The sequence below is a fragment of the Pituophis catenifer genome, unplaced genomic scaffold (assembly GCF_029215685.1).
Source record: "Pituophis catenifer annectens isolate HBS135680 unplaced genomic scaffold, rPitCat1.0.hap2 SCAF_2, whole genome shotgun sequence".
NCBI lineage: Eukaryota > Metazoa > Chordata > Lepidosauria > Squamata > Colubridae > Pituophis > Pituophis catenifer.
Genome location: NW_027256882.1, coordinates 277,719,847 through 277,734,323, shown reverse-complemented (window position 1 = coordinate 277,734,323; position 14,477 = coordinate 277,719,847). Strand labels below are relative to the sequence as shown.

At 38.5% G+C, this 14,477-nt stretch overlaps 1 protein-coding gene across 2 annotated transcripts in view; it reads right to left on the bottom strand.

Moving 5' to 3' along the window:
- Positions 1-14,477, bottom strand: part of ZFR (zinc finger RNA binding protein) — a 46,419-nt gene that overhangs the window by 20,656 nt on the left and 11,286 nt on the right. The window contains exons 5-13 of one of the 2 annotated variants that reach the window (XM_070938912.1): positions 13,666-13,884; positions 12,172-12,419; positions 9,856-10,047; positions 9,417-9,711; positions 7,737-7,930; positions 5,364-5,483; positions 4,140-4,285; positions 3,761-3,923; positions 657-862 (exon numbers count right to left, since the gene is read on the bottom strand). In XM_070938912.1, the coding sequence (XP_070795013.1) occupies positions 657-862; positions 3,761-3,923; positions 4,140-4,285; positions 5,364-5,483; positions 7,737-7,930; positions 9,417-9,711; positions 9,856-10,047; positions 12,172-12,419; positions 13,666-13,884 (1,783 nt within the window). The remainder of the gene's footprint in view (positions 1-656; positions 863-3,760; positions 3,924-4,139; positions 4,286-5,363; positions 5,484-7,736; positions 7,931-9,416; positions 9,712-9,855; positions 10,048-12,171; positions 12,420-13,665; positions 13,885-14,477) is intronic. The other variant, XM_070938913.1, reaches the window with a different exon arrangement.

Below are 14,477 nucleotides of genomic sequence, written 5' to 3'. Positions count from 1 at the left end.
CACCCAAGGTCATCAACACCATTTCGTTATACAGAAAGGAATCCCAGGCAAAAAGGCTGATAGGCAATTGGGTGCATGAGTGGGTGGAGTGATGTGGACAGGTACTTGGGAAATTGGTGTGTGTGTATGTGTGGTGTGGGTTACCACAGGGTGATCAGGGGTACTACAAATAAGCACTCTGGAAGATGGACAGGTGAAAAAACAGCAAGAAGGAGTGCAATTTTCAATTTTCTTCTAGCTTCCCCATTGACTCTGCTTGAGGGAAGTTGGGGAACACTGGTTGTAATTACAAGCATGGCAATCACTATCTGGATTGTGCTCATATGAGTGTAGTTGATGATGCAACAGCTACACAGATCAGACATAATTCCCCTTTGGTCAGTGCTGTCATAATTTTGAATGGTCGCTGAATGAATAATCCTAACCTACACTCTGACCACAAAAGCCAAGATGTTTAGGCCTAGGCCTTGGAATTAATAGTAAACAAGAATCAGGACAATAGGCTCAGAATAAGAAGACAGGAGTTCTGAACTATGTTGTGATCTCAAGTACAAATGTGGTTCTATTTTATATTATCTGGCATGCCCAACATAGCTGATAGCAGCCTTCAAAATAAAAGAAATGAGATATAACTGAATGATTAAGAAAAAACAGACCTGTCTTTATTGCCTTCTTTTTTATCATCTCCTTCCTTTGTCTTGTTTTTCTCATTATCAGTCATGTTATCTGATACAAGTTTCAAAGCACGTTCAGTGATAGAAACTATCTTTTGGACTGCCTGGAGTTCCTCCTCAGTTGGATAGATAGCTGCATGTTTGGTCATCACGTAACGGTCATCGGAGGAGTCGGGTCGACGTAATGGCTACAAAGAGAAGTTAATTCTTAAATTCAGTTACTTTCCCAAATAGTTGTGCTTTACTACTTTTGAATATCTGCTATTGATTTCAGATACTGTCTTGCTCTTCAGAAGAACAGATCAAGAAGGCTTGTATAGTCTTAAAAATAGTTGGCGTAAGTCTGCCACATAAACCATAATGTGGCTGAATAACTGGAATTAGATTCCAGTTTAAAACAAACAACAAAATTAAAGAGTTGGAGCTTATTTTTTCTTTGGATATGATAATTTTGGTGTAACTGAATGAAAAATCAAGTTTAGTTCTACTTATTTCAAGCACCAGCATTTCAAGTGATTGTAGTAACAACTATAGCAAGAGGAGATTTAGTTATGTCAGTTTAATTTTATTTCTGAAATGCTTATACTTCTAATTAAAATCTTCTATGAGTATACCGTATTTTTTGGAGTATAAGGCACTCCGGAGTATAAGACACACATTAGTTTTTGGGGAGGAAAACAAGAAAAAAAATTCTGCCTCTGCCTACCAGGTTCTATCGGTATTCATCTGGCTAGCGTCCTTGCAGCCAACAGCAAGGTTAGGTTCAGTACATTATCGCAACCTGAACTGGCCGAAAATGTGATGCACAGAGGCCAAAAACAGGGTTTGTGGAGGCCGAAAATGTGACGCGCTGAGGCAGTGATAGGCAGTGATGTGCTGTGGCGATCCCTGCAGCCTGGAACTGGTCTAAAATGGGGCAAGCGGAGGCAAAAAACGCAACATCCGGAAGCCAAAAATGGCTGAAGGGTGAGGACCAGTGGGTGGGCGGAGTTTTGGCAACATTTGGTATATAAAACGCACCACAATTTTCACCCACTTTGGGGGGGGGGGGGAGAGTGTGTCTTATACTCTGAAAAGTATGGTAGCTTTACTTAAGGTGGCAACACTAACCAACCTTGGCTCGCCCTAGAAAAGCTAAACAGGATTAGCCTTGGATAACTGCATAGGAGATCAAAAGGAAACCCAAGGTCTGAGAACACAGACACTGAAAAACATCTGCAACAAAGGAAAAGCAAGCCACTTCCACATTGTGAAAATGAAATGGACATTTATATGTAATCAATCTTGACTTGACAGAAACTTTTAAAAAGTCTGTAGAATAGGTGAAGTTTTGATGGAAAAAAAGCCTAATACTAAATATTCAGTGTGCTTTGTGAGTTGAATCTATACATATCAGAGGTTGACAACAATGAGTTCAAAGGAGCTCAGATGTAAACATGATATGAAAGCAATCATACTACAAAAACATTTTCAAAATGGCAATCTCCATTTTTACAAAACAAGTTTTTACAAATGAATTGTACTCTGTTAATTTACCAGAAGAATATTACTGTTTAATATTTTTGCCTGTAGAAAACAATATTCCAGTAAACTAGTCATAGGGCAATTAAGAGCAATTCAAAGGCAATTAAGCTTATTGAAGTTGTGGAATAAATCATAGTCACCATGCTATAAAATAACCAAGATTTAGCACAATTTTAATATATTTTACAATACATTGGTTTTGTGGGGATAAGATTTTGGAGTGAAAGACCAGTTTGGCATTGGTTTAGAAACTGAATTCTAGTCCTGCTTCAGGCACAAAGTCAGCTGAATGACCTTAGGCCAGTCACTCTCTCTCAGTCCTAGGAAGGAAGTAGTGGCAAACCATTTCTTGCCAAAAACCCTGCAAAAACCAGTTCATGCAGAAATCAAGAGTCAGCACTAATTCAAAGGCACGTGTGCGCGCGCACACCTCCACAAACCACATACTGACATAAAAGATGAATTCAGAATTAGATAAAGTTTGTTAGCCAAGCTGCACTGTGCATTCTGAATCTCCATCTCTTCAATGTCTGTGGTAGAATGAAGGAAACAGACAAAACTGATAGTTTTCACTAATGAACAATTATAATCAAATTATCAAACTAGCAAATATCATGTCTGTTACAGATATTGTATAAGCAATTACTTTGACCACAATGAGGCACATTATTGATTTCATTAGAAGTGTATAGACAGAAGTTATTCTAAGGGATTCAAACTCTTTGAGAATTGAACTCCTGGATCTTTGCACTTAAATGACTATTCAATGCATCAGCTAAATGAGCTATCCATATCCTGGAACTCAACAGTGGCAAAATATAACATCTGTCTCTTTGGACAGTCTGAGGAAAGATGGATTGTATATAGCAGTGATGGTTAACCTTTTTTTCATCGTGTGCTGAAAGCGGGGGGAGCACAGGGGGTCGTGCGTGCACGTGCCCACACTCATAATTCAATGTGCCCCATCCCCCCAAACTGCCCCCGCTTTTGGCACGCGATGGCACGGTGGGCCCGGTAGGCCCATTTTTTCGCCCTCCCCAGGCTCCAGAGCCTTTCTACGAGCCTGGAGAGGGCGAAAACGGCCTTCCTCAACCCCCCTGGAGGCCCTCTGGAGGCCAGAAACAGCCTGTTTCCTGACTTCCAGTGGGCCCGGAAGGCCCGAAAATCAGCTGGCCAGTGTGCGCATGCGCGGAGGACCTGAGCTAGGGCAACGCTCGCGTGCCCACCGATATGGCTCTGCGTGCCACCTGTGGCACACGTGCCATAGGTTCGCCATCATGGGTATATAGCATTCTGATAGCTGCATATACATTAAAGCAATTTAAGTGGTTGCAAGCAAGCTACCAAACTTCCTTGATATGTTCTTGTGAGCCAGAACAAAATAGTTACAAAAGTGTTACAAAAGCTAGGCACTATTACGTAACAATGCTTCTTTGCTAAAATAAACCTTCATGTAACATTTGCTCAAAGATCTTCCAATAAGAACTCTTAAAACTAATGCAGGACAGTCATATAAAGAGTCGATATCAAACATGTTAAGTTTTAAGTAAATTAATACTCACAGCTGGTCCCTGTGGCTGTGGTGGCATTCCTGGTCTAACACCAAGTAATCCAAGAGGGCCTGGAGGACCATGAGGATATCCTCCATCAGGTATTCTACGACGATCGTCCCAGTGATGCTGCTCATCTTCCATCCTCCTCCAATACATGTCTTCCTCATAGCGTCTGAAGTATACAAACCAAATTGCAATATATCAACCGTATATGAGTGTGTGTGTGTGTGTGTGTGTGTGTACACCTAGCTATGAAGAATTCTTTCCTTTTGAAAAGAGATTCTTATCAGTTCAATATGGTCCATTAAGGACTCCTTCATCAAAAAAAAAAAAAAAAAAAAAAAAGTTCAAATGAGTATAAATCATGATAATCTAGCTGGAATATTACCTCATTTCCATTCTCCATCGTTCTTCTTCTTCACGCCTTCTCCAATATTCTTCTTTCTGCATTTGCTTTCTCATCTTTTCTTCTTGTATTTTTCTTGCCCGGATACTAGGTTTCACTTCTACTTGTAAGTCTGGATTTACTTTTTTCTGTTTTAAATGTGAAGATTTTGAATACATTTATCTAAGACTATTTTCTTTTTGTGCATAGAGTGATAGATATGATTCAATATGGTGTACCATCCTACCTACTTTTGTGGCTTTAGAGAAAAAAAAAAGAAGCTTATTCTAAATCCTCCTTATTCTATATAGTGCAATATGCCATATTTTAATGTATTTCATTAAAATAATCCCACTCAAAATATTCTAATGGGGCTATTTTGTTTTAAGTTTATATGAAAAGTTTTATTGTTTTGTTCTGTGTATGCCCTAGATCTGGGGTGCCAAGCTCAAGGCCCGGGGGCAGGATCCGGCCCATGGGATGCTTAGATCTGGCTTGTGGGGCCTCCCTAGAAACAGCAAAGGATCGACCTGCAGTGCCTCTGCCAGCGAAAATGACCTTGGGAGGGCCACGTGCGGCCCTCCCAAGCTCCGTTTTCACCAGCAGAAGATTGCAGGACACCACTGCAGCCGAAAACAGAGCTCGGGAGCCCATTTTTTCTGGCAGAGGGCTCAGGCCATCACAGGTGCCCCCAACACGAGTGATGTTGAACTGGCCACTCTCCCTCGCCATGCCCATCCTGGTCCACCGAGGTCAAACACAACCTTGATGTGGCCCTCAATGAAATTGAGTTTGACACCCCTGCCCTAGATGAAGAGCTTATATATTAGAAATAAAAATCTTTCTAAGAAATTAGCAATAAAGAATGCTTAGAATTATTTTTGAATGAATTACATTTCATGATTAAATAATTTCTTCTTAGATGCTGCCCACTCCCGTCTTTCAGAACTATTGATATCTCACTGTAATAGTCTTTTGTTAAAGAGTAAGTAAAAACTGACTATGCATCAGTTTGTAATGATAGCAAGTATTCGAGACAAAGGATGCTATTTCAAGTTGCTGATTCTAAACTCTATTAGTCTATTTGTATGAAGTCTTACAATATGCAGCAAAACATATTTTCAATAAACGTGCATATGTTCTGAAAACATAATACAATTAATTTCTATTATTTAAGGCTCCTATATTTATTTATAATCTCCATAACAGAAAAAAGTAGACTTTCACCTTATATTGTAACCGATGCCGCCTTCCTTTTAAATGCATCTCCTTAGCATTAGGATCATTAAAGCTACATTCACAAAGCTTGCAATGGAAACGAATCACTTTCCCCTCATCATTCCGAACCTTTGTAAGAAAGAAAATGTAGTTATTAGCTACAGCTACTTCTTATCATGTGATAACAAGCCTGAATCAAACATTCTCAAGGTAACAACTGAGTTCAAGGACCCCTTACTAGCCCAGAAGGGAGAAATCTATCAACACAAAACTGTCTTCCTCTGCAAAATACAAAAGCATTTCTACTTTTTTATCAGTCTGTTTAATAATATTTATCAATCTTCAGTCTGCTGAATGATATAGGCCCAGTAGTATTTTCCAAGTAAGGGAATTTGACTCCTCTAAGATGTTATAGATTTTGTTGCTTTTTAAGGTGGAATTCAATGTAATTTATCCAGAGTCATCCTTTCAAATAATATAGAAATAACACAATTCAGTCAGGGGTTTTTGTTCCTAACAACAGAGGCACTATAACTTATGTTAACCCATTTCTGCCAATACAACTCTGAAATGATGGCACAGTTATTTAGGAAAGGTAAATGGCAAACTAGTTTCTTTTTCCTCTTTTAATGTTAATATTCCATTACACTAGACAGATACAAATGCAGCAGAGTAATATTTCTGACACATTAATGTAAAATGCAACTATTACCACAAATGTGAAAATATTACTCTATCTGCACTGTACAATTTAAGAACAAGAATCTATTACTAGACTATCTAACATTGCACCACTTTCAATTTTAAAAGTCAAAAACTCTACCATATTTCAGTAAATACCGTGTTTCCCCGAAAAGACCTAGTCTTTTCTTTTGACCCCCGAAAAAACAGATAGGGCCTCTTTTTTGGGGGGGGGGGTCTATTACTGATTCACCTCGTGACAGCGGCATCGACAGCCCCACCCAGCAGGAGCCTGCTGCCGGTCCACTTCTGCGGCCACTCGCATATGTCGCCCCCAGCCTCTGCTTCGCCATCAGAGCCTTCTGAAAGCCCTCTGCAGCTGAGAAACAGGCTTCGGATTGATGCGCATGGTGCCCCCTGGATTCCATTTCGCCTTCAGAGGCTTTCCGGAAGGCATCTGTAGCCGATAGCAAAGTTGCAGAAGGCTTTCCGAAAGCCTGACAGCGAAAGAGGCGGGGGTGACACACGTGTCAATCCGGACCTCGTTTCTTGGTTGCAGAGGGCTTTCCGGAAGTCTCGGACAGCGAAATGGAGGCTGGGTGTGGCACACGCAAGTGGTGGCAAGCGGCTGAAGAAGTGGGCCTGCAAGGCGAGGCAGGTATTGGGGTGTGCAAGGCCTGGTCTTGTGGCCTGTAGGCCATTGGCCCCTCCATTAGCCAAATCAGAGGAGGCAGAGGCAAGAGGGCAATGTGAGAGCTCCCAGGGGGAAGAGGGAATGGAGCTGGCAGAGAGAGAGAGGCAGAGGTGAAGCCTAGGCCATCTGTCAGCCCTCAGATGGAGTGTCAACAGCCCCCAGGTCTGCAGGTGATTGATGAAGAGGAGGAACAGCTGGGTCCAGTGCCTGAAGCGTGGCTGCACAGAAGGCAGAGAAGAAGAGAGCAGTGGAAATCCATGGGCCGATCCTGGGGAAGCAAGAGCCACTGCTCTTACCAAGGCCCCACCCTAGCTTTGGGGATAAAAGGCAGCGGGCTGAGATGAATAGGTGTGGCAGACAACAATTCATCTTCCGGCCGGATGGACTTGTTAGCCTGCGAGAGAAACTTTTTGCCGGGGCTGCCAGCATTCCTAATAAAGAAATCTTTTGAGTTCATGTCAGTTTGTTGTGTTTGGGGAGTTGGGTCAGAACACCTGGTATGTACGGCAACTCCACCCCCCCTACCCGTACCCTGGCTTAATTTTTACCCATGCACCTTGCCTCACCCCCTGCACCCCGGGGTGGGCGGGCTCTCAATTAGGGCTAATTTTGTGGTAGGACTTAATTTTAGCACATGTTCAAAAACATGATAGGGCTTCTTTTCGGGGTGGGTCATATTTTTGGGGAAACATAATATACCAATACATATTGCCTTGCATTTGAATTCTGATTATTCAATTTTGAAGAATGCTCCATATCTTAAACAATCTTAAATTGCTAAGATAAGAATTATTTTCTCAAATGCCAAATAGCATTGCAACTAATTTTTATGAAACTAGATCCAAATAAGTAGGTGAAATTTAAGTAACCATCAATAATAGCTCAGCTTTAAATACTATAATTCTGTAATTTTAATTCTGCAAATTTTAACATATTTATGTTACCTAATACACCTTTATTTAGCTTATGCTATGTGATATATCTAGATTCAGTTTTCACAATATTACCTCTTCTACATAGTCATGACCAACAGGTTGGACCTCGCTTTGCAAAGCAGCAAGAGCTGTAGAAGTTACAGGTTCAGCAGAGGAATCTGGTTTAGCTTCCTGCATTTGTACTGTGGCAATAGGGGTAGTCTTGATATTTTCTACAGCTTTCATTTCATCCGCTTTGCTTCCTGTTGTCTGCAATTTATTGCCACCTAATATAAAATAGTATAAAAGGAAAATGACCATCACCTACAATAATCCTTCCCATAGCAAATGCTTGTTTGGTTGGGTTGTCCTGTAACATAGAAACTTACATTCTGATTGTTCATTCTTTACTAGTTTTGTGCTTTTATATATTTATTACAAATCATTTGGAGGCTAATAATTCAGGTATTTAAAAAAATACAATCAATCAATCAATCAATCGAGTTGTTTAAACATCATAAGTATCTATATGAACTGCTGAAAATCTGCTGCCCAAATGACACACATGGAAAGCTATTATTCTGGAATCTCTTTTCCTGGCTGAGGATTACAACACAGTTCTCATTAGTTCTATGGATTGAATAGCCTTCTGGAACTTGGTGCCCTCCAAATGTATAGCTTTATAAAAGTCCACATTGGCTGTGGAATTTTGGGGAAATCTATAAATAAGAGATGTAGGTGAATAATTGAACCCCAAACAGTTCTATGGTGTTCTATCAGGACCTTGGAGAGCTCACTGCAGAGATGTAGAGGCTGGACCAACCCTCAAGGAGAGCAGTTATGAAGAGGAGCAAGTGATCTTTACAACAGCCTTGGTGGTGCAGCGGACTAAAGTGCTGTTAAATAGCACTTAGCTGCCAGCTGCCTGCAATTACTGCAAATTCAAATCTCGCCAGGCTCAAGGTTGACTCAGCCTTCCATCCTTCCGAGGTAGGTAAAATGAGGACCTGGATTGTGGGGGCAATAAGCTGACTTTGTATAAAAAAGAACACCACTTTGGGGGGGGGGGGGGCAAAAGCCCTACTAAGCAGGTATATACAAAAGTATGATGGCTATTGCTTAAAGCATTGTAAGCCGCCCTGAGTTTCCGGAGAAGGGCGGCATATAAATCGAACCAATAAATAAAATAAATAAACCTCCATTGCTAATTACAAATTCTAAACTTAACAAGACTGTAGAATTTAAAAAGTAAATTTAAAATTGAGATTCCTACATAGCTAAGACATTTTAAGAAGCCTTAGAAAGGTCAACTTCTAAGGCTATTAAATCTGGCATTTAATTAACATTTCAACACTTAATTAGCAATTTTGAAAATTATCAAGATTTCTGGAAAAGGTATGAATGGAAAATATCTGTCCAATTAAAGAACCTTATTCAAAAATCCAGTCACTAGCAGTTAAAAACATAAACTATCTATCTGCTTATTTAATCATATCTGATTCTCAGAGACTGCTTGGATAAGTCCCTTCATGATTTTTCAGAAGTGGTTTACCATTGCCTCTTTCCTAAGACTGAGAGAAAGTGACTAGCCCAAGGTCACCCAGCTTGTTTATGCCCAAGGCGGGACTAGAACTCATGATCTCCCAGTTTCTAACCTGCCAGCTTAACTCCCCTAACACCAAATTGGCCCTCATATAAAATGTACTGCAATTTTATAGTTACATATAAATGAATGTATAGTGTTAATATTTTTATAAATTTAACAATAAAGACCTCTATACTTGCCAACAAAGTTAATTTTGGGTGTAGATATCTTTTTTACAGCAATGTTAGTTGGTACTATTGTAGCTTTGTTGTTTGATGTTGTACTAAGTAGTACATTGGCAGAAGGAGTAAGAATTTTCACTGCCAAAGATGTAACGGAAGAATTCACAGTGTTGCTGCTTGTTGCAATATTTGATGATACAGCTGCTGGCTTAGACGATGATGTTGCTGATGTAGCCTGGGTGACAACGTTTGGTTCAGTTGAAGGAATGGGTTTGCCAAGTTTAGTATGCAGCTTAACCACCTAGAACCATTAATAAAAATAGTTAATATATCATTTAAAAGAAATGATAAACATGCATTGCTTATAGAATATATTTATATTGCTAAATATGTAAAGTTGGCTTTAAAAGTCTATAAAAAAGAATTAAGAAGGGGAAATGCCTACTTTTTGGTGTTTAGCTCCACGAATATGAGCAGCATAAGCATCAGCTCCTGTGCAGGATACATCACAGAGCTCACAACGCAACTGGTTCTGTGTCCCACGAGAAGAAGCACTGTTACTGGTGGTGTTTTGAGATACTTTCAATGCTGCTTCTTTTTTTTTATGCTTCTGACCCTCCAAATGTTCTTTATAAGTCTAAAATATAAAACAAAAGAGATTAGTACATTTGTTATATTATTCCAGGTTTTATGTAAACAAGATGAGGCGATTCTTAGGTTTGAAAGGGTTCAGAATTTGTATAATATCGTGACTTTTAATATCCAAACCTGTTGAAAAGTTCTAAAAATAATTATATTGTTCATATAATTTCATTAGACAGTTTGGCTTAGCAGTACAGAAAATTTAATAGCAGGAATTTACATCTTGTAGCATGTAAGCACCCAATCACTTAAACTGGCAACATTAGCAATTGTTATTGTGAGAATGTGCCTATCCTAACCTTCAGGATGACAAAATTTGGCTCTTAATAGCCTATATTTGAATGTAGTAAAGCAGATTACTCATATTTTTGTATAGTTCTATACATAGACACAAAAGCCAATTTGATGTAGCAAAGGCAGTAGGCTAGAAACTGGTAAACTGTAAGTTCTGGTTCCATTTTAAGCACAAAGCCAGCTGGGCCAGTCATTTTCTCCCAGCTCTAGGAAGGAGGCAAGAACAAACCATTTCTGAAAAACCTTGCCAAGAAAAAACTGCAGGGGTTTGTCTGAGAATCAGATACGACTGAATGGAGATGCATCTTATGAGAAGTTTGAAAGATTCCTGCACCTACTGTGCATGAATATTTGGATGGGCTTGGATGCTTGTCTATTACAGAAAAAGCAACGTCATGCAAATTCTAGTCTTTCCATTTCTTATTGTGGAAGAGGGTGTCTGACAGTGAGATATACCAGAATAGTGCCAATAGAAAGCACCCATTCAATTAACATGACTGAATGCAGACTGACTTCAGGTCTATGGAAAGAAAATCTCTGCCCAAAATTACATCCTCCCCAAATGATATGAAATTGTTTTTCTATCTGTTGATTAGGAATACGATATTGTAAAGTCTGCAGGTGGGTTCAGATGGCTCTCCTTTTCTAGGGAGGGAAAGCTTATCAGTAGATAGATCAACCAAGCTGAAATATGCATCCAATGAGATGTGAAATGGGCTGGAAGTTATCAGAATTTTGAAAGTTTAAAATACACTGAAGGGAAGAGCCATGCTTTGATAACAGGCTCACAGAAATTTTCTGAGTGGCATATATATGGATATTTGTGGAAGCAATTATCTTGCAGATTTACAGACACAGATACCAGGTAGTTCTCTCTTTGATGGCATTCCACAATGGAGTATAAGATTTCCATAAAACCTTGGTGCATGTCATAACAATTTGTTCTTCTTCTGGGCAATTACAAAGACAATTGGTAGAAATCTTAATCTTTGTAGGTGGCATATAAATAATTTGGAGCACATGCTGTCTGTGGAAGTTTCCCTTGTATTCTTAGCGGCAATCTCTAGCGGCAAAAAGGACAATGGAAAGCATGATGCAAGATATGTATGACCATTTATTCTCAGGTTTCCTATGCATTACTTATAAGTCCTTTCTCTGATAATTTCAGTTTCCATTAGATGTGCTCCAATGCCTCTTTAAGCAGGTTCTTCTGTTTAAACAAGCCTGTGATTACAAGTGGAGTGGAGTGCACGTTTCAGTTTTTTTTAGTTAGTTATGTCCTAGTTGCAATACCGAAGGACGCTGTTCTAGCATGAAATTAGATACAATTTAGACTGACATCTGCTATAAAGAACACAACTTTATCTTCTCTTTATTTTTTATTTTATTTTTATTTTTCTTTATCTTCTATTTCTTTATCTTTCTTGCTTCCTTCAGTTCTGAAATATAAACTAGAGAAGCTGCTTTGATCAAGATACAATGTCTGGGAAACCATCAAAACTATAATCCTGCAGTACTGTGTCATGCAATGAAAGCAGAGCTTAATCTAACTTTTAATAGATTCTGCTTAAACAAAAGCATTCCAGAATAGTGTGTATTATGTTCTGTATTTCAACAAGTCCCGTGGTGTAGATCGAGCAAGCCTGATGAAATTGTTCAGATTCTGAGCAACGCCTTGAATACAATTACTATTTGTACTAAAGAGAAAAATTGTAATTTATTGCAACTGAAAGATCCCTGAAGACTGTAACTTCTTAAACCTTCTTAAATACTTCCAATATAGATATAGTTTTATTTAAAGTTCAAGGGAAAAAATTACTGATACCTGTGGTCCGGCACAACTGATCTTACAAACATCACAATAGTGGATCTGTGGTGGTTTAGGAGGCTGTTTTGGTTTCAGTTGTTTATTTTGGAATGGTGTCTTTTTAGTAAAGGTGGTCCCCGTCCAGGCAGCTGTTGCAGCGGCAGCAGCTGCCGCTGCTGCTACTTGTTTTTGCTGCTGCTGCTGCTGTTGATAGTAAGATGATGCAGCGGAATACACTGCAGCTTCATAACCCGAGTAAGATGTACCTTTAAACAACAGAAAAAATCAGGTCACATTTATGAGGGATACAACCCACAATTCATCTTTTAAGGAAGGTTTTAGCATTAACATAGCATTTGTTAAAGGTTTCATCTTTAAAAGAGAGTTTCAACATTAATATAATACACAATAAGTTGGTAATTTACTTATCAAATTTGCAAGCCACATGACTCTCAATGACCTTGGGTCACTCATAACAACTAAGACAAGGGGAATAACTAATAAATAAAAAGTAAAAGATGGTGAGAATGACAAGACTGATCAGTGAAAGACACAAAATGTCTTTTACTCTCCCTGGATGAAGAGCCACATCTTCAAGGCTCTTCAAATAGCAGGGTGGGAACCAACCAAGTTTCTGGGGGAACCTCATTTCAGGGGGAAAACATTGCTACAGTGAAGTTTAATTTCATAGTTATACAAAATTAAACTTCATTTCAATCTATATAAGCAAGCTATTTTATCTCAATGACTTGCAATTTTTAAGATCAATACCCTATCAATACATCTTCCAAATACATAGACTTAATTTCTTGGAATTCTGCAGACATTTCTGAGAAAACTAAGCTGAATCTACACAGCTAGGCAATTTACTTATGGTATAAGATATGGAAGGGGTAACGCTGAAGGATTAAAGATTTTTCTGTTCCATCCATATATTAACCCCCTATTATCCTGTTTCCAGCACTATTTCGTTCAGGAATCACTACAGTACCAAATAATTCCACAAAGCCCATCTCTCTATTATATTTATAATGAAATCTAAATAATATGAGTTAATTGGCCATGTTAAGAAATAATCTAATTTGGTTCTGATGATTAATAATTTACACCTTATAATATATTGAATATATTTATCTAAGACATTTTTCATCATTATGTGTACCACTATAACTTTTAATAGGTATGCATGCCATATCTGCTATGGATTAAACTAAACCAATCTGAATTTGGTTTCTTGATTTTACCAAGTCATATCAGGGTTAAACTAATCTAAAAGCTGCAATCCCATAATTATCTCAAAGGAGGCCCTGACACAATCCAACTCGCTTCTTAGTAAACATGCACAGGATTAATCTGCACACCATATAAAGTACCGTAAACATTCCAATGTAATTTGGATGTAAAATCTAGTTTTTCTACAAAAGTCAGGTATGTCTATACATTTTTATAGCTTTGACGTCTCCATTATATACACTTGACAAATCATTTCTGTCCTGTTTAGGCATTACTCACCGGAATATGTAACTGCTGTTGTACTATACGTGGCACTTTGGGTATATGAGGGAACCACAGTTGCTGCAGCAGCAACTGGTTGCACAGTGGAAGATACCGGATATATAGAGAACGTAGTAGTAGCTGGACTTGGGGTGGCTGGTTTTATGGCTGTTACCTGTCGTGTTTGCTGGGCTTGAGTATACTGAGTAGCTCCTTGGCTGTAACCAGCCTTTGGAGCTAAGTAAGAGCAAAAAAAGTTACACATTAAAATCAAGAATTGTCCAAGCTGTAATATTAAAAAGCAATTTCCTTTTTTATCTTATTACTAAAATAAAAATGAAAGTACAAATCCTATCCTATCTTTAGGTTCCATAAATATGTATTTTATAACATTTAGATGTTTTATAATATTTCAGAAAAAGAAATCCACTACTAAGTAGCACAGGCACAATTGCAGAAAAGGCCGATGTCCTGTGGTTTAAAACTTTAAGTGGATGACGATTTTATTGTACTTGTCAATCAGATCACAAAATGTCTAAGAGAATATAAAATTTGTAACTAGTACTCTTTAATATATCTTACTTAATAGTCAGGCTGTTTGCAATAACATTTTTGTTTAGTAAGGCATATAATTTGATTGATTATACTAACTTAAGGTTAGGATGACATACTAGTTATATTAATAAACTCGAAACCTCCTGGAAATTATCAGCACAGCACTACATTAATGAACTGATCTTCTAAAAAAGACTGAAATACTTTGGTCACAGCATATTTTAAATTCACTCAGGTGTCAATTAAGAGACTGCTAACTATTCATCCCCAAAACA